The sequence below is a fragment of the Gymnoscopelus braueri genome (assembly GCF_963280865.1).
Source record: "Gymnoscopelus braueri genome assembly, chromosome: 16".
NCBI lineage: Eukaryota > Metazoa > Chordata > Actinopteri > Myctophiformes > Myctophidae > Gymnoscopelus > Gymnoscopelus braueri.
This window is the reverse complement of record NC_137616.1, coordinates 10,685,755-10,706,869: the sequence shown is the minus strand read 5'-3', so window position 1 is coordinate 10,706,869 and position 21,115 is coordinate 10,685,755. Positions and strand designations below refer to the sequence as shown.

The window sequence follows — 21,115 nt, the reverse complement described above, 5'->3', positions numbered from 1 at the left end:
TGAAAGTTTTCACCTACAATGACATGCCCAAAATAGGGACGCCAGGGTGGTTAACATTAGTAGCACTATAGGAACAGGGAGCAGGCTTCGATAGTGTGGAGAACTGTACCACTGTGGGGGGGCTGAAGTGATCCCAGATCCACAGTATGTCTCCTCAGTCGAGTTCAATAGTCAGGCAAGGTGAGCGGTCGTTTGTGTGTGTGTGTGTGTGTGTGTGTGTGTGTGTGTGTGTGTGTGTGTGTGTGTGTGTGTGTGTGTGTGTGTGTGTGTGTGTGTGTGCGTGCGTGCGTGCGTTATGATGACTCAGGGTGGTCCTCCGTCTGCTCGGGGGGGGTTTCGTACTGTCTGTACATGAAGGTGAGCAGGAATAGCGCCACGTCGTGAGAGCACCAATAGGCCGTGTGCGAGGTCACAGCTGACCAATAGCGGCTCTCCACCATGCCCTCTCGCAGCTCAAAGTCGACGCGTCTCTCCAACTCCACTGGAACAACAAATACATTAGAAACTGTGATAACCGTCAGTGGTGGAAGAAGTACTCACATTTCTTACTTAAGTAAAAGTTTCAATACTGCAATGTGGAAATACTCTATTACAAGTAAAAGTCTGTAATAGAAAATGTACTTATGAGTAAAAGTACAAAAGTATTGGCATCAAAATGTACTTAAAGTACCAAAAGTAGAAAGTACGAATGTCCCATTGCGTGTGCTTGTGCGTGTGTGTGTGTGTGTGTGTGTGTGTGTGTGTGTGTGTGTGTGTGTGTGTGTGTGTGTGTGTGTGTGTGTGTGTGTGTGTGTGTGTGTGTGTGTGTGTGTGTGTGTGTGTGTGTGTGTGTGTGTGTGTGTGGGTGTGTGGCTGTCTGTGAGTGACATGTTCATAATGCACACTCTATGTGGAAATTGCTTTTTGGCATAATAAAAAAGGAGTGAATTGGACTTTGCCCCCAGCTTAATATGCTTACGTTTTTCTTTGTTTGAAGCAGGAGAAATATTTTCTTTTGCCATGTCATGTTATACTCACAATTACAGTGTCAGGTTTTTTTTTATGTAACAGATTGTGCAGACCAACTATTTCAAATGTAAACTCTTGTTCTGTATTTTTCCAGAGCACACTGAGACAAATTTCTACTAAAACTGGTTGATACTGGCTATCAACCAGTATCTATAAATTACTTCCGTTGAAGACTGGACTAGGTGCAATAGTTAATCAAACTAATTGATTTAATTGATTATCATTTGTTTTATCTATTAGTCTTTTTTGCAACACCTCCAGCTCCAGTAGCTCCGTTGTCTGTTAGAAGTGTGATTCCCAGAATTCAGTTCAAAACAAAAACAGCAAGTAGGCTCTACCACTCCAAACAAATGATGCAGGGTCCTAGGCTAGCACCAGTTAGTTTGGAAAGCAACAAGAACACTGTCAGAAACGTCATGTACGTCAGAACTTAAAAATATATAAATTAATACATTTCCGTTACATTTACTATGCCTTCGTTATTTTGCAGTGAGTGTCTGGAGCAGACACTCGCAAGTCTCGACAAAAATGAAATATGTAAAATTGTTATTGTGAAACCTATATCAGTGAAAGATTATATAAAAAAGACCATGTTTTATAGAAAAAGTTGTAGGATGACTTTAAATACAGTATCAAAAAAATGCGATGTGAGCTTGTAGATCAGCTATTTTTGCAACCTTGCGTGACACCGTTATATGACAAAGTATAAAATAGGGTTTAAGTCGTTAATCAGACTAATCGATTTAGTAAATTGTAAAAAATCTATAGTACATTTTTCTGCATCGATTCACTGATTCATAAAAAACGTGCTCCTTGATAAATTGAAAAGGTAATCGATAGATAAATCGCTAAGAAAATAACGGAGAGTTGCAGCCCATGACTGGACTTACCTGTGGCATGGTCCAAGATGGAGGAGGCAGACGCGGACATGAAGGGCTCTTCCACCTCCACCTCCCTCTCCCTCTCCCTCTCCTCCTCATTCTGTCTCTCCCTCTCCTCGCCTCCTTCCATCACGCCTCCTTCCATCACGCCTCCCTCCTCCCCGTCCCCGACGGTCTCCACTTCAGAGGCCCCGCCCTCAGAATCCAATGACTCCTCCTCCACTTCGGCCACGTGGCCGCTGGTGGAGCGCGAGAAGCGGGAGAAGAACATTCCACCGATGCCCTTCCCGATACTCGCAGCACCTGGAAGAGAGTAGTCGTGTCAAGTAACTAAGTACATTTACTTACTGTACTTTAGTACAGTTTTGAGGTACTTTTATTTTACTTGAATGTTTAAATTTTTTTATGCTTTATAAGTGAGACAAATATTGTACTTTTTACTCCACTACAATTATTTGACAACTATACTGTAACTAGTTACTTTGCAGACTTACTTACTTTGAAGATTTAAGGCGGTTACACACCGGCGAATATGCGAATATACGAACAATTCGCGAAACTGATGTGGAAGCTTGCATTGACTTTATAAGGTTTTAAAAAAAAACGTATTATTCGCATGAAAAAAATCGCCCCGGTGTGTAAGGACCTTTAGAGTATTATTACCAAAAATATACATTAACCACTAACCCTTATTTTATAGGCCCCAGGGGGCCTAGCATAGACCCCTGGGGAACTCCGGTTTCCCAGTGTACAAAACCCTCGCTTTTGTCTTTAGTGGGAAAGGTTACAATTGGCATTAAAGGGAGTGTAAGTGATTTTATTTTATTCTTATTTTGTTGTTGTTGTTGTTGTTAAACTACATGTTAGAGATAGCTGTATATTCCAATAGCAATCACTGCTATGGAGTGTTTGTTCAGTAACAGGAGTGTCCCCATCTCTCCAGTCTTCAGTAAACAGAAAATAAATTTCTAAGACGGGATACCCATTTTATCCAGTCAGGAGAGAAGGCAACGCAACCTTATCATACAGGAGGCAGGGGTGAGTATCTATTACCTGTGATGAATCTAAGGACTGAGTCTAGGAGTTTTAAAGTCTATAAATGTCTGAAACTGCTCAAAACGGGGGGGGAGAAAAAAAAACTTAAATAATCCACTAATCATAGGAAACCTGGTTCTATGTCTAGATACAAGTCAGCTTACTGGCAAGAAAAATGTACACTGTATGTGGAAAAAAGGATATTTCTAGTTATCCCCAAAGGGAAATTATTTCAGCATCTGCATTTGAATCAGCAGTGTGCTTTTCCAAGTGAGCGCATAGGGGAGCAGTTAGGGGTTACGTGTGGTGCTCAGGGACACGTAACCAGGCGACATGAAGCCTGCAAGAGCCGAGGATCGAACAGGGTACCTTCCGATTCCCAAATGACCGCTCTACCTCCTGAGCCACAGCCGACTAAGAGCGATATGTATGAGATGATTGTCCAGCTCTGTTGCCCTGTTGTTCCTGTAACTTGTTTGTGAGTATAAACATAAGTCACACATCACTATGTGAGTGTCAATATGTTTCTGCTCTAGTCTTGCAGAGATTAATTCCTTAACAGCTACTGCACTGGGCGAATCAAATCCTTTCTGCTATATCCTGGGACCTTCGTCAGCACTGACGAAGGTCTCAGGACCAAAACGTTTGCTAATTTTATTCACCCCAAACTATGAGCACAGAGCACTTTATGAGCATATAATAATAAAATAAATACTATTTTCTTAAGTCTAAGGAGTTTTTCTTAATATTTTATGCGGCGAGCGAGTCTTTTTCTGCCAGTTTTCTGACTACAGAAATAAATCATCCCTGGACCACCCTATAAGTTACACCACCATTGCTCTTTTGTAGAACCTTTGTAATTATAGGTGAAGGTATCTATAAAGATTGTTAATTCCATTTGGCCAAAGGGGACCCACAAGCAGACAGTGGTTTGTGCTTCTTTGTTCACAAACTGCATAAGTAGTAACTTACAATCGTTAGCTACAGATTGCACTCCTGTTTAGTTTTTCTGTAGTTTTTTTAATTTAGCGTTATCTCTACAAAGGGTGGTCACCTGTGCTGTCACACACCTTCACCGCATGGGACACCTTCACGACAGTGGGCAGTAATACCACAGTTCATCACCGCATAAAACACCAGCATTACCATCCCACAACAAATAGATTGTCATCATTCTAAAGTGCTGTTCAGGGCACTTTTTTTATTTCTTGTTCAACATCTAATGCACAGAGGAAACCTCATTGGCCCTGCGCTGTCAGTCTAGAGACAGGGGGTAATTTGCTCTCTATTGATTTGTTGGGCCTGTGCAGGGCTGTCCGCTGCTTGCCTTGCTACTTTATCAGCTCCGCAAGCAACTTCTTTCTCACGCTCCCTTTCCACCAAGCTTAAACAAAACTTGAGCGAGTTTGTAAATTGAATTTAACCACATGAACCCTTAATAGTGTCCCTATTCTACGGCAAACATTCACAGAAAATAGCAGAATCTACAAGCTCACAACCAGCTCAGTGTCTGCCCTGAGATTGGCAGATCGGGGTCATTTCCCTGGCCGGGTCATACTAACGATTATAAAACTGGGAGCCAATGCCTCCCTGCTTGGCACTCAACATCAAAGGTTGGACGCTAGTCCCTGTGACATACTAGCGTCATGTCCAGGGGGTGTTCTGTCTTGCACATCATGGCAGCTACAGAAACCACTACAGAAACAGTTGATAGGCTTCTGCCCCTATGGGAACCTTTGGTTACCACGGCTACTTACTTAGCTCATAACACATTGTGTTGCAACATGTGTAGAGCGGCTGTTTTCAGCGAAGATATGGAGTAGAGGTATAAAAGGAGGGGGCCTAGGCTAGTATAGACCCCTGGGGGATTGGGGTTAAAGAAGATAGGGTTTAAATGGTTTTAAATATCTTCTCTAGCAGTAAAACGTGATGATAATATTCCTGATGTATAACTTTAAAGCAAACACTGTAAGTAAGTCGGAGGGGCTTATTGTGGGTAGCAGCCGAGAACGCGGGAGGCTATCCCCGTCACAATGTGCAAGACACCTGGGAGATGGATTGCTGAGGACCATCAGCTCACCAGTACTTACTGCACGACTTGCCACACCCATCATCATCATACTCTGAGTGCCCGGTATCGAACCCATGACCTCGTGGTCCCAAAGGCAAGGGCCCTACTGAGTGCAGTACCCTAACACACACTCAAAGATTATCACTCTCACTGTATACTGTAACACATCGTCTGTCCATGAAAACACCAGTTGAGTAAAAGTTAACATGAAACAACGTTGGTCTGCTTGTCTACATCGATACATCATGGATACCTACAGTATCCGTCCATCCATCCATCCATCCATCCATCCATCCATCCATCCATCCATCCATCCATCCATCCATCCATCCATCCATCCATCCATATCCTATGCCTCTCCATCCATCCATCCATCCATAGAACCATAACCCATCCGCCATGTCCTCAGTCTACTCACCCATGATGCTGGCCTTGCCATAGCTGGCGATGGACTCTCCGTAGTGCCTGCGGGCCTGCAAAGGGGAGGTGCAGGGGGGGCTGGGGAGGTTGTCGATATCCACCATGGGTGCACTCTGACTCTCCTTCAGAGGGTTCAGCAGCGTGGGCCGGATCTGGTCGTACAGCGTGCGATCGGTGGTGTTGTACCTGGGGGAATCAAAACCGTGACTTGAATGGTAAAAGGGTTTTGTTTTGAAATAAAAATGAGATCGACTACATCAACCCCCGAGAGCGGGAGTTAGATCATCGCAGCAGTGAGGAAGAGGATGAAAATGGTCAACATGATAATATAGGCAAGACAAGACATATATATGAAACATGAATAATAGGACAAGATTAGTCATGTTGTTGATACCATCTTTGTAACTGCTAAGTTTCAACCTGGCATCTTTTTCCTTTTTTTAATGTTCGCAAAGCTCACAATGCATTGCATCATGACACATTGTGAGCTTGTAGATCGGCTACGCTGCTGCACAACAAAGTATAAAATAGAATAAATAAAATAGGGGTAAATGGTTAACCACATGAACACTAACGTCCATATTCTGGGCATTTCATAACAGTCAAACATTCTTTAAAAATCGGTGAACGTTCATTGAAAATAGCCGCTCTACAAGCACGCAATGCGTCACAACACGATGCGTAGTGAGATGGTCTATTTTCTGCAAAGAGATGATTTTCTGTTAGAAGGAAAAAAGGAGGGGTCAAGGTTAGACCTCTGGGGGACCCTGGTCAACGATGTACATAGGGTTTAAGTGGTTAAGTTGCAGGCAGAACAATAAAAACAAAGATTTAAAAGAAACTGCATCACATCGGAAGAGAAAAAGAAGAGTGACAGAGAGAAGGAGTGAAACAGAAAAACAACATGATAAGGAGGGACACAGTACTCAGACAACTAGAGGGGGTGGACCAGACAAAGAGCAGAAATGGTGGGAAGGTTTTTAAAACAATGAACATGCTCCAACCATCAATGACTGATTCATAGGTCACGTCCCCCAGCGATTCGTCAGTCATGCTCACATACACATGCAGTATAAAGCAATTTCTCACCAGTGGATTTGGACAGGGGATATGTTACTGTAGTGCTTCAAGATGAGCGGCTCCAGCCTGTACGCCTGAACATAAAGAATAGAAAAATGGGTCGTCCATAATCAGTGTTTGGGCGGACCCATTTTTATGGGTCCCGAGTAAATATCCCATTTGGTTTTTTTTAAGTTTCCTACAATTCATTTTCATTATTATTTGAAAATATTTTCAAAAATATATTGTCTTTTTTTCCCAAAAACTTTTCAAACCTTATTTTTTTTAAATAAATTAAAATAGCTGAACTAGATCTGCTATTTTCACTATTAAAGGTAGGGTAAGTGGTTTTCTTTGGTTAAAATAAGAGTTAAATATACAATGATAGTACCGGTACTCATTGCTATAGTGTTTGTTTCTCCAGCTCTTTATTAACAGAAAATGCATTTTCAGGTTGGGATACCAATGTTATCAAATCAGGATAGAGAACTCAGACAGGATGCAACCCACCTGAAAAAGTATTTTCTGTTTATTGAAGAGCTGTCTACAATCAGAAAATAGTGCTTTAACCTTTTAACTTTTTTTTTTGTTTTAACCAAAAGATATCACCTACCCCACCTTTAATTGGAAATAAGTTGTTCATTCATAATGTATTTTTGTAAAGTTGGGTCCTGGGGAGACACCACATTTCTCTTTTGGGTCCCAAGCTGAAAAGGTATGGGAAGCCCTGGTCCACACCAAGAGCCTGTAAAGACCTTTTTGCGACTGTAACAGTGATTAAAGAGCTGTACAAATAGATGTGACTTGATTTAAGTTGTTGAGAAGAAGTCGGTTTTCTCCTGACAGCTGCGGCAAGTAAACAAATATCATTATAGGTGGCCGTGGCTATGTTCAGACTGGCAGCCCAAATCAGGTTTTTGGCCTATCCATATTGGAGTGAGATTAGTTTCATCACATCTGAACAGCAAAACAAAATACCACGTGGAAACTTATTCGTGCGAATCAGGTTTGAACCACATGCCTCGGTGGTTTTGTATGTGATTCAAATCTGATTTCTAAAGACGTGTCTCCGTCTGGACACTCGGACACTGAGGCCTGATTCAAACTCGCGAAAATATTACATCTAATAATAAGACCTAATAGATCAGCTATTTTTGTAGAGTATAAATTAAGCATTACTCACACCTTCAGTCATTACATCATTACAACAGCAACCAATGCAGATAGGTCAACGATGTCTGAGTGCAGAAATCCGACTTAATCACTTAGACGCAAATAACAGTGTGGACAGTCAGTCGTAAAGATTTGAGAGATAAATCGGATTTGCCTGCAGTCTGAACAAAGCGTTAAATACGGTGATCACATTGTAGTCTATATTCAGAGGGGCTTACCACAGGGTCCGTAGGGTGGAAGATGTTAAAGAGACGCTGGCAGATAGCCTTGGGCAGGATGTGGTCCTGAGCGCCATTGTTTCCAGGACGGACCCCCCGCAGGGCCAGGAACACCGCCAGAGGGGAGCCCATGCAGAAGAAGTTCTCCACCTGGCACACAGAGGAAGAGATTTGTTCCAAAGATGAGATCATTCGAAATAAGGATGTCTGTTAGTTAACCACTATGGTTCAGGGTCAGGTCTCTATGCTATAGTGTCTTTTCTGTTTTCTGTTATTGTGGTGAAAGCTTTCGCTGAAAATAGCAGATCGACAAGCTCACAACGCGTCTCGTTGTGAGCTTGTTGATCTGCCATTTTCTGCGAAAGCTTTCCCCACAATAAGGATGTTGGGGTTTGAGTGGTTAAAGAGTCCCATCGGCACAAGAAGCATTTCTTTGCTATTTATCCATCGCTATTTTTAATCTTGTGCCATATGTATATTGGGCATTATATGTTTGATTTGACTCCGTGCCTTCCTGTTATTTGTCTTTGTTCCTTTCTTCTCTAAGCTTTATTTCTATATTCTAAAGTCTTCCTTGTAACTGCAAATGTTGAGAGCTTGCACAAAAAATATTTTCACCCCACTCGTTTGGTTTACACCTGTAATCGTGTGATGTGACAATAAGTTGTCATTCTGATTCTGGGTTGAGTCTCAGTTTCCAGGAATCAGAATGCTTCAGACACAGCCCACAGCCCACAGCCCATCTAGGTTGCGTTCGGAAATATAGCACTGAGCGCACTGGCCAATACAAACTAATAGGCGAGTGCGCTCCGGTGCGCAATTTCCGAACGCACCCCTAGAGTGGGTAGGAATTTATGTCCACCAGTTTAATGCTGGTGAATGTTGATGGTGAGTGACTGGTCATTTTGCCTAACATAAAGTGGTGGCCATTAAAAATAAAAATAAAAGCCTTACCTTGAATTTCAGTGCCGGCCCGGTGGCACATGAAGGGGAATGTAAACCTTCGAATTGTTCCTCTAAGTCCCTCAACCTGTAATAGAGGTTAACAGATTATTCTGATATTCTGACATCAGTGCATGTTGAAAATCTAATCTCCATATATGTGTATTTGGTTTATGCTGTGTCTGACATCAGTGCATGTTGATCTCCATATAGTGCATTTGACCGCGCCGGGAGGGTACCCTGGGGCCCCAAAGTGCCGCGGTGGTCCACCGACAACCCATTAGGCAATTCAATATAGGATAATGACATGACCAAAATAGGGATGGGTTGAAAGAGGTAAAACTGGCACAAAAATCTTATGGATGGTTTTTTATGTATTTTATTTTACTTTAATTGTCCCCAATTTGAGAAAAACTGCACTACCTCAGTGGTTCTCAAAGTGGGGTCCGGCCGAGGACACCCAGAGTCAGAGTCCTTGAGGGGGTTCCACAGGGGTTAAAGCGGTCCGTGGTTTAATGCATACCAAATTGGGGATCCTTCAAATTAAAACGTTTGAGAACCACTGCGCTACCCAAATACATAAGACTATAGACCGAATCATCGTGACATCACCACAACACCAAAATGCATTTCCGGGTAGATAAGGCCAGGAGCGTAGCATTGGAGCAGTATTATTCATTAACCTTATTTCTGACACTTATGATATTATTAGAAATATATTATTTTTCTCTAAATATCCACAGGTTGACAAACAGGACATACAGTAGCTAATGTTCTGGACACTGCATTTTATATTGTGAAAAATACCTGTTTGTTTACAAACATTAAACCATTCTGATCTGATCTATTGATCACCACAGTACCTGAGTCTGGTTTGTCTCAGCTCCTCCTGCACGTATCGCTCTTCGGAGCTGGGCCATCGGGCCTCGCTCTCGTCCGGCGTGGGGACGTCCAGGTGATGGAAGCGGACGGGATCCCAGCCCGTCATGATGTCAAAGGTGATGACGCAGCCCAGCGAGTGGGACACGATGGACACTTTGCCGTTCTCCTCAAACTCAGGGTTCCGTTTGCAGAACAACGTGTAGAGACGGTTCAGCTCCTGGGTCAGACCCCTGGTGATCTACACACACACACACACACACACACACACACACACACACACACACACACACACACACACACACACACACACACACACACACACACACACACACACACACACATACACACACACACACACATGCACGCATCAGTCCAGACCGCTGCAATTTCTTGCAACTAATTGCCTAGGTGTGGACTGGGCTTAAAAGTCTCTTCAAGATGATTTTCATACTGTACAATGTATGCAATCCAATGGCTTCTTCGAAAGGCAAACAATTTAACAAATCACACAGTCTGATTAGGAAAATAGTCGGTACTACAGGAGAATCAGTCAATGGGCTAAACATGGCAGGTCCTTCAATGATAGTTTGTGATACAGAAAACCTCACCACAAACACACACACGCACACACACACACACACGCACACGCACACGCACACACACACACACACACACACACACACACACACACACACACACACACACATTGACAAGTGGAGGGATGTTGCAGTGGTGGCCAAACCCGGCACACACACACACTAATACAAATCTAATTCCAGTAAAAGCACCTTGGATGTTAGTTTAAAAAAATCTGTCCTGATATGCACATTTAATTCTGCTTATAGCTGTAGGCTATCTGCCAAGACATACATCCATCCATTAGTGCATTAGACTGTCCTGTCTTGTATATGTATGTATGTATGTATGTATGTATGTATGTATGTATGTATGTATGTATGTATGTATGTATGTATGTACGTATGTACGTATGTACGTATGTATGTATGTATGTATGTATGTATGTATGTATGTATGTATGTATGTATGTATGTATGTATGTATGTATGTATGTATGTATGCATGCATGCATGCATGTATGTACAGTATACGTACATACTGTATACAGTATGTGTCAATGGAGAGTGTATTTACATGTGTGCTGAGCCAGGATGGGTGAGATGAGTGCAGTTAGACAGTCTCACCTCGTCTCTGTACAGAGGACTGGAGTAGTACATGATGTCCATGGCACTGCTGTTCAGCATGTCTCTGAGACCCCTTACTTTGTCTGGGGTGATAGAGTCCACCGTGTCTGCAAGTATAACAAACACACACACGCACACACAAACACACACGTTTGTATTATTATACAAACGCTGCGATGTGTTGTGAGCTTAGAGATCTGCTGGTTTCTGTGCACAACACTGGTGCGCAGGCAGAATCAGGCAGAACTCCAACCCCAACCCTTAAACCTAACCTAAAATCCTAACTCGAACCTTTATCTTTTCCTAAATGTAGGCCTAAGATCTTTTGAAAACATCCATTGTGAGGATCAGGAAAATTGTCCTCACAATGTATATGACTGTATGTATATAGTACACACACACACACACACACACACACACACACACACACACACACACACACACACACACACACACACACACACACACACACACACACACACACACACACACACACACACACACACACACACACACACACACACACACACACAGAATACCTCCATCAAGAGCCAGTTTGGACCTCCACTCCACAGGGAGGAACTCCACATGTTCTGTGGTCCGATCAGCAAAGTGCTTCTCCTCCATCTTCCTGGCTGCGTCTCTCATCCTGAACAAAGACAACAAAACTCTAACTGTAATACTTTTTAGTTGCTATGAGTACCTATAGCACTGATTGATTTCAGATGAGTTAAAAGGATGCGTTATGAGAGCACTACAAATGAAAGTTCTTGGCCGATACCGATGTTTAAAATAACAATTTAGCCGATAGTCGATACCGATATTTGTGTATTTCATTTTTGGTGTTATTATTTCCCCTTTTGTACCAGGGAAACAAATAAATATTTGTTATAAGACATAACTGTTCAGAATCTACAGATTGGTAGGTTGCAGATAACCAACACACCAACATAGCCAGCGCAAAATTGATGCTGATCAACAACAGAAAGATATCGGCTACTGCCATTGATGTCAACTTTATTTACAGATACCGATATTGACGAATAAGGGCAAATATCGTCCGATATGTGGCCGATATATCGGTGCATCCCTAAGGATTACCAGCACTCATATAACATCGCTGTCGGCGATTTATTATCTCCATAGTTTTTTTGTAAATGAATGTCCTACAAAAGTAGTGAAAAAAGCTCTGTGAGCTTGTAGATCGGCTATTTTCACAATTTTAATTAAAAAACATACAAATTTAAAAATGGTTTTGGACATACAAGGTTTCCACCGGACAGTGACGATAAATGTCCTTCAAGCACTTTTATTTTGCTGGCACGGGGCAGTATACAGAGCAATGTGTTACAGAACGTGTTGCTGCTCGTGCCAACTAAATTAAAGTGCCTAAAGGACATTTTCGTGAATGCTGATAACCCCTCTAATTTAAGATGACTTTTTTCAAGTAGTTTTGTGGGCTGTTTTTATCCCTAATGTTATAGCTGGAGCGGAGAGAGCGTAGGGGAGTGACTTGCAGCAAAAGGTCCAGCCAGCCGCGAATCGAACCAGGGAGATGTGGTATACGCCCTAACTACTCGGGTGCACCAAGATGAAGTGATGGATTTAAGATGAGTAAATATTGTATTGAGTGATCTAAGCAACGCAGTGTCACACCCATTTCGTCAAACGGGCGTATTTGACCATGCGTCAGATGTTTGGCGCGACGAGACGTCCCATCCTTGCACAATGACGAACATGTGATGATTGATTTATCTTATCTTAGGTCTAAGATGAGTATCTATTATATTGAGTGATTTAAGACGAGCAGCTTTTGTACTGAGTGATTCTAGACAGTAGTGGAAATGAACTCACATGCTTGTGTTCCTGATAATACGCCCCTGGTCCATTTTCTGACCGATGCCGTGAACCACAAACACGATGTGAGTGGTTTCGGGCGGGGTGTCCTCGGGGGCGGCCTCCTCCACATACCCTCGATGGAGACGGGTACGGCTGCTAGAAGCTGAGTACACGAGGGGGATTAAAAGATCAATACGCAGAAATAAAGTCTTGTAGTCACACGCACATCTTTAGAAGGTGTCGGGTTGGGTTACAAGTACAAGTACCTGCACAATTTATTTAATTGTTATATTGTTTTAAAAATGTTGAGTAGCCGATTATTTTTTACCAACTTTTTCTCCCCAATTGAGTTGTTATGCCAATTAATTCCTCCCCACACACACATTTCTGTGTTGTCACTGCTGTTGTATCCTACTGACTCACCTGCCAGTGAGGAGCCCCCACCGGGAGAAAATGGGGCCTTCGTGCTACTCCTCCCGCCCCAACACTCCCTGCTGACAGGTGCCGCCTCAGCCTGTAGGAGTACGTGCAATGACCATTATCACCCTCCCCGCCCGGCTTCCCTCGCCCCAAACAAAGGCCAATTGTCTTCGCATCGACGCCCGTCAAAGCCGGATGCACCACGGTGGATTCAAACCCACAACCTCCGTGGTGGTGGGCAGGGACTTTACCACTGCGCCACCCGAGCGCCCTAACATGCACAATTTCTCACGACGTTTATTTATTTAGGGGCAATATGACAATGTCAAGGTAATTTTCTTGCTCTTAAATAAATGCAGTACCATATGTGAGAAGGCGTGCTGTTTCCCGAAACAAACCACTGCAGTTCTTGTATTATCCAAACGAGCATGTACAAACCACAACACACATTCTACATGTGTTTTACTGTACATGCGTTCACTGTGCTTTGTTTTCGTTATTTGATACTTTCACTCTCATTTTTCACTTCTATTCTTAAAGAGGTGGTGCCATGGTTTTGCACTTTTTCAGTTTTTCCTGTGTCTATGAGGTTGATAGAACTTCATTAAGCCCCCTGGTGGTGTTTTTATGGTGTTTTATGTCTTCTCTGACTAATTTGAGTTTCTACCTGGAGGCTGAAACCTTGAGGGTCAAACGTGCCAATAGAAAAACAGCCCTTTAGTGACATAGTAAAAATATACCCTCCCCCTCATTATCATAACACAACAGGTGTGGGCATGAGGAGGAGGAGGGACTAGGACAGGTGGGTGGTGCTAAGGTGGTGGAGGAGGTGCTAAGGTGAGAACCAGGTATACTTAATGAACTGGAGGCGTGTCCACATAAAACATAATTTTTACAATTTCTGTATACTTTTTTGAAAAAAATCTTCCTCCTAGTATAACCATAATACCTGATGATTATGTTTTAGGGGGGGGGGAAATCACTGAAAATCACGGCACCCCGTCTTTGAAAGAATGTTCGCCCGCTCCTTTATACCTGGTGTAAACTTGTGATGTGATAACAAAACGTGAAGTTGAAGTTGTCGCTCATGTCCATCCATACCTTTCGAGAACCCCAGTTTCTGTGAGACGGTCCGTGCGATTTTCGAGGTGGTGGCGTCGCTGTAGAGGTAGACCTCGTCCACGCTGTGCCAATCCACGTGACTCCGACTCAGCTTCAGACTGAGAATGGCTGCGAGAGATGGAGTTTTAATTAACACACAGTCATGTAAATCATCCAGAATAATTAATGTGAATAATATCTCTGGTGGATTTAGAAGCACAGTACTGTGTGTGTGTGTGTGTGTGTGTGTGTGTGTGTGTGTGTGTGTGTGTGTGTGTGTGTGTGTGTGTGTGTGTGTGTGTGTGTGTGTGTGTGTGTGTGTGTGTGTGTGTGTGTGTGTGTGTGTGTGTGTGTGTACAGTATGTGTGTGTGTGTGTGTGTGTGTGTGTGTGTGTGTGTGTGTGTGTGTGTGTGTGTGTGTGTGTGTGTGTGTGTGTGTGTGTGTGTGTGTGTGTGTGTGTGTGTGTGTGTGTGTGTGTGTGTGTGTGTATGTGTGTGTGTGTGTGTGTGTGTGTGTGTGTGTGTGTGTGTGCGTGTGTGTGTGTGTGAGCCTTTCACTCCAGTATATGTAAGTCATTGAGCTGTCTACAGGGGACGGCATTCCATGCATGTCCTCTCAGGTGCTTCCAAACGTCCTATTGGTTCTGCTGTAGTCAGCCAAAAAACAGGGTCACCTGACTATGTTTTTTTTGTCTCCCGGTTTTGAATAGACGAGGTCCTAATTCTGTCATGCTGTAGAACTCCCTCTCCCCCTCTCTCTCTCTCTCTCTCTCTTTAAAAGCACCCTCCCTCTAGCTCTCCATCTCCTTTTATGTCTCTGGGTTTCTTTTTACCTCGCTTACACCCTCGCTGCCTCCCCGATGTCCCTCCAGATATATTTCTTCATCATTTGTTATAGTTATCTCTAACTTGACCCTTCTTTTTCTCTCTCCCTCGTTGCAGTCTGCTTATCGTTTTCTCATTTGTCTCCCCCTATCTGTTTCTTGCTGTCCTATAAACACATTCTTCTCTGTCTGTTCTCTCTCTCTCACACACACACACACACACACACACACACACACACACACACACACACACACGTTTGGACTATTATACTTGTACTACTATACATTTTAGGACGGCGATTTTATGGATGCCAACTTTTTCATGTTTAATTTGTAACCATAACCCTGATGCCAAAAATAGCCGATCTACAAGCTCACAACGCACCGCGCTGCAATGCGTTGTGAGCTAAATTTTGGTGAGTATAAATCAGGCATATAGCTCCAACCTAACCTAAGTATAATGTAACCTCTTAATGTCTAATCCTAACCCTAATCCCAACATGAATCTTTTCCCATTTGTAAGCCTAACTCCCTTTAGGCTTAAATTGACCCCCCCCCCCTCCCCCGTATGGATGGGGGAGGTCTAGCTGAGTATACATCAGTCATAGCTCCAACCTAACCTAAACATACTGTAACCTCTAAATGTTTAATCCTAACCATAATCCCAACCTGAATCTTTTCCCATTGGTAAGCCTAGCTCGGAAAAATATTTTAACCATAAAACAACCATTTCAGTTGTGAGGACCAGGAATGACGTCTTCACAATGTCTATTTCTTAAATTACTATACTACACCCATATTTGCATTTTATTGGCCCTCAATTAGCTGACACTTTAACAATAGGGTTCCTTAACGAAGCGATAACACTAACCGTGATGGATAAAATCATTAATCCTTGTTTATTTTGTATTTATCATATATTTTTTATTTTATTTTATTGTTTGTTGCTGTGGATATTAGCACTGTTATTGTGTTATACTTGGTGTAGTTATTCACCCATCTACAGACTGTCAAGCACCAAACAATGTGGGTATATAATGCTGTATTTTATGGTCTGAGTCTATATTTGTATCTGTGTCCTTTGTTTTGTAACGTGTCTGAGCTGAGCTGTTTGTGTTTGATTTGTTTTGTCTTTGTCATAAAATATAAATGTCAATAAAAACATAATTGAAATGTTTTTTTACTATACTACTATACTTGTGAGGACATTTAGCCCTCACAATGATAGTAATACAAGTACACACACGCACGCACGCACGCACGCAAGCACACACACACACACACAGTGTGAGATCCGCACCGTCCATTCTGTCCACGTTGGCGGTGACCACCTCCGTCTCGTAGGTGTCCCTCATCTGTTGCCCGCGGAAACGGGCCAGGTGCTCGATTTCAATGAGGTCACTCTCGTCCTCCTCCAGGGGAAGCCAGGTTCCATCTATGAACCACTGGCCCCTCATCACAGGGATACGGTCTTGTTCTGGGATGGGAAAAGCAAAAACAAGGCTGTTCATCTGCTCCCTGTTGACACCATTCAAGGTGTCATAAAAGCTCAATACTAATGAGACTGAATAAAAAGAGGAAAACAACAACCGAAAAGGTGATTAATTATGTCTGTGCGCCTGCTTTGCTTGCGTTTATATTCGTGATCCTGTTGTAAATTGGGGAATGGTAATAAATAATATTAATGATGATGTTATTACTGCATACTGCATATACACAACATGAGTTGTGAGTGAGACTTCAGGGCAATTAATCTGTTCAATAGGCTAGTAGTAGTAGTAGTAGTAGTAGTAGTAGCAGCAGCAGTGGTAGTAATAGTAGTAGTATTACTAGGCCTACTACTACTACTACTACAATATATTATTATTATCATTAACCAAATATAAGAGTAAGGCTGCTCACGGTTCCAGTACACAGGGTAGCATTCCTTCTCTTTGATGTCCACTTCATATAGACCTCCTCGTACACACACAGCCTCCACGTTGTTGATGCTACCTGCATCCGGCTCCCAGTCAGATGACACAGAGGACCCGCGATGCCCCCGCTCCGCCGCGACCTCGGCGGCGGGAACAGCGGCCACGGTGACACTCTCCGCCTGGAGCTCCCCGCCGGGGCCAAACGTGTCGTCGCCCTCTTCGCTGGGAAGGCGAAGAGGAGTCGGTCCTCGCCGTTTCACCTATAGGGGTGCAACAGTTTGTTTATCGATGAATAATTGATCCCTAATTTGGGCATGTCAAGGGAAAAAGAATAGCTCATAGGCCTATATTGGCTATTTTCAATATTTCTGCACGGTGCAACAAAGTAGCCTATACATTTTATAGGCTACTTTGTTGCACTGTGCAGAAATATTTTTTCTAAACTAAATATTCCCGATTAGTCGAATAATCAGGAAGTACGTTTTTTAGTTTTCTATAGGCTATCAATGAATAGATTAACCCCTCAAGTGTTATTTTATCCTATATTAAAATTGCCCAGAGGGTCAACCGACCGACGGTGGGTCGACTGTGGGTGGATGGACGTCACAAACGTAACATGCGGACCTGCGAGGCGCACCGTTGCTCTGATCCGCACCAAACTTGGCACCAACACTGGTCACGGGTCTGCCATCAGAATAGCACAATTCCTCCGCCCCCCCACCCTGTGTTCCTATTGGCTGGGCTTTAAACAGCCATAACTCCAGTTCTCAGCATGCTAAACGCCCCAAACTTGGTAGGTGTTCTTAGACGGCCAATATGAACAGGCTGTAATTTACTAAGCCCCGCCTCCTCTGTGTTCCAATTGGCTGGGCTTTAAACAGCCATAACTCCAGTTCCCAGCATGCTAAATGCCCCAGACTTAGTGGGTGCTCTTAGACGGCCAATAGGGATGGGCTTTAATTTGCTGATGCCCCACCCCCTTTGTGTTCCTATTGGTTGTAACTACAGTTCCCAGTATGCTAAAGGCTTCAAAATTGGTAGGTTGTCTTATGGGACGGGCTGTTATTGCTGAAGCCCAGCCTACCTCCCGAACACAAGATCGCACAGGTATGACAGTGGACGTGAGTGCTGCAAGTGCACCAATGCTCGCCAGCAGTGTTATAGCAGTGTTTAAGACTTCAAATGGCCGTACTTCGGTGACCATTGCTCTTATCAGCGCAACATAGGACTAGGTTTGAAGGCCGCGTAGTGCCCTGAAAATCTAGTCCTATAAAATAACACTTGAGGGGTTAATCTATTCATTGATAGCCTATAAATAAATAAAAACGTCCTTCTCGATTATTCGACTAATCGGGGGGAAAAGGAGCTTATAAAATAATCAGATAATCATGGACATAGTCCGTAGTCCCGTACCCTCTCTGGATACTGCTCACAGAAGCGCAGGTAGACCATCTCGATCTTCAGCGAGTCGTGTCCGATGAACGGCTTCCACGTCCGCTTGTCCTCCTTGTAGAACCAGCGCAGCTCCTCCGGCCCCAGTTCCGTCACCACCTCGCCACGGTGCCGCGAGCCAGTTGAGCGGTTCCGCTTCTTGGTAAGGCTGTCACGATCATGACACTTTACTTGTCGATTAATTGTCACACAAATATTTGCTATTAACGATTTATTTGTGTTTTTTTGGGCATTGAACATTGGAACATATAGGCTATAAATAAAAAATACATTTCTGTTTGGCTTTCTTTTAGGTAAAAGATTGCACAAGGCATATGATAAATAACTTAAAGCTGTATTATGTAACTTTGCTCTTCTACCTCAGATTTTAACCCGGTTTCCTGCGCAAGTGCTGACATTTTACCATATTGAGCTATAGAGCAAGCCTGCTTGCTTGATAAATACAATTTCGACCATTGGGTCAAAATTCGTGTCAGATCCTGTGTCTAGGTGAGACATGACCTTTGACACAATCTAAATGTTTCAAGAAGAGCAGGAGACAACATGCAACCACCCCGATTGTATAAAGTTATATTGTATTAACATCCTTTTTTTTCATTAAAAAAAAGTTTCATAGTGCCGCTTTAAATATACAAAGAAATAACTGAAATAGCCTAAATTTTATAATTTTATACTTTTAAAAAATATAGTGAATTGGTCGACCTACAAGCTCACAACGCATGGCATTGCAAAGCACTGTGAACTTGTAGATCTGATATTTCCACAATTGTTTTTTAAATATTTGAAAAATGTAGGCTATGAACATTTTTAAACATGGAAACGATTGTGACGATGATGACGGTTATGCAAAAATAATAACAATCGCAATTTAATTCTCAAAAGAATCTCGAGCAGGCAATTTATGCAACAATTGTGACAGGCCATACTTCTTGCAGGAGACGTTCCCGTCACTCTCCGTGTAGTCGTCGGGGTGGAGGGGGACGTCCAGATAGGATGCCCCCCCTCCTCCCGGATCATCGGTGGCATCATGATGATGATGATGGTGATGGAGCAGATGATGAGAGTGATGGAGGTGGTGGTGATGGTGGTGGTGGTGGTGGTAATAGGCTTCCTCCCCCAGGCCCAGGATCATGCCGTCCGGATCCTGATGGGCGAAGCGGGGGTCCCCCACCAGCAGCGGCAGGTGTCTGCTGTCGATCCCCCCGCCCGGCATCATCATCGGCTCCGATCCCTGGACGATGATGTCCACCATCGGGTCCTCGTAGCAGGAGGACACGTCGTTGGCCATGTCCCAGTCACTGCTGCTGACGGAGTTGTTCTCGGAGCTCTGTTGACGGATGAATAGCGGGTTATCCTTTAGATTGCTCATCTTCTCTTGTCTTGTCGAAACGCGATGTTCTCGCAGTCAATCGTAAAAAAAAAATGTTAAATTAAATTTACAATCTACGAAAAAAGAAATTAAATAAAATTGTAAAAAAGAAATAATAAAAAAAAAATCCTTGTAGTTCAATAGGCCTACATATAGAAAAAGATCAGTCAGTTATATGTCCCTTCTTCTTCTTCCATCATCACCAGGGCTACCATCATGATGAAGACTGTAGCGTGTAGCCTATATAAACCGTTACAGGGGGGTTTATTATAAGCACTTTCCCTGCCTCAGCATCTGGCACCATCTGTGCGCCAAGTAACGCACGTAATGCTCAACATCACAAAGCTCTTCAAATAACCGTTATTAACCTTAATACAATTAAACGTTCCATTTGCCCTTTGAGGATGGTGTTCTATCTGATTATTATTATTAATAATAATAGCCTACAAAACACTGCATTTTACTAGAGCGCTCAGTGGATGATAGAAGCTATATACGTGCTCCTCCCAAAATGCGTGTAAAATACGCATCAATGGAACAAGCGCGATTTATGCTAGAAAGTGGCCGATCTACAAGCTCATAGCGCGTCACTTCGTGTCGCGCTATGAGCTTGTAGATCGGCTACTTTTGCCCCGAATGCATAACCGCGACCCCCCTCACGGGCCACCGTCCGAGTACGGATCAGTGTTGCCATGTCTGCTTATTTTAAGCGACTTTCGGCTTGTGTCATGTGAAGTTTCTTGTAAATATGAATACAAATATAGTTTCTAAAGTGTAGTTGCTTATTTAGGCTTGTTTCCTAATGTTGTTTAAACCAGTGTTTCTCAAACATTTTCATGTCAAGGACCCCAAATTAAAATGAATTTGTCCATGGACCCACATCTGAAAATATTTTGTGCCATGGGACCCCTGTACCAGATTTGTGTTTTCATTTTAGGGGCAAGGCCACTTGGCCTTTGGTGTTGTCCATTTTTTTAGGGCACAAAGGCCAAATGCCAGGGCAGGAAGGCCATCAAATTAAACAAGATTTAAGTCCATTGAAAGAATTAATTGAATTTAAGGGTTAAGAGGATGATTTTAAATGTAATATGTAGACTATCTTCAATGAAATAAATAAATTATGGTATTTACAATCTGATCCATGCTCAGCAGCCCTGCACCAATCAAAGTTACTAGATTGGTTTAAAGATGGGGACTCAGGAGTTAAGAATTCAGAATCTCAACAAAAGACACTGGAAAGAAAGAGACACTCACTGGTGTCTACATGACAAGAAAGAGACAGAGACAGAGGAAAAAGTAGTAC

The 21,115-nt window shown here is 43.0% G+C and overlaps 1 protein-coding gene across 1 annotated transcript; it reads right to left on the bottom strand.

Annotated features, from left to right (window-relative positions):
- Positions 1 to 293: 293 nt before the first annotated feature.
- Positions 294 to 19,812, bottom strand: ddhd1b (DDHD domain containing 1b; the record flags this gene model as incomplete). The annotated part of the gene is made up of 15 exons (XM_080452660.1): positions 294 to 481; positions 2,010 to 2,192; positions 5,414 to 5,601; positions 6,505 to 6,569; positions 7,866 to 8,015; positions 8,820 to 8,895; positions 9,671 to 9,927; positions 10,892 to 10,998; positions 11,431 to 11,540; positions 12,746 to 12,893; positions 14,252 to 14,380; positions 16,376 to 16,552; positions 16,978 to 17,080; positions 18,405 to 18,591; positions 19,370 to 19,812. 15 exons carry the CDS (start codon positions 19,810 to 19,812, stop codon positions 294 to 296), a joined length of 2,511 nt encoding a protein of 836 aa, XP_080308786.1.
- Between the last annotated feature and the right edge of the window lie 1,303 nt (positions 19,813 to 21,115).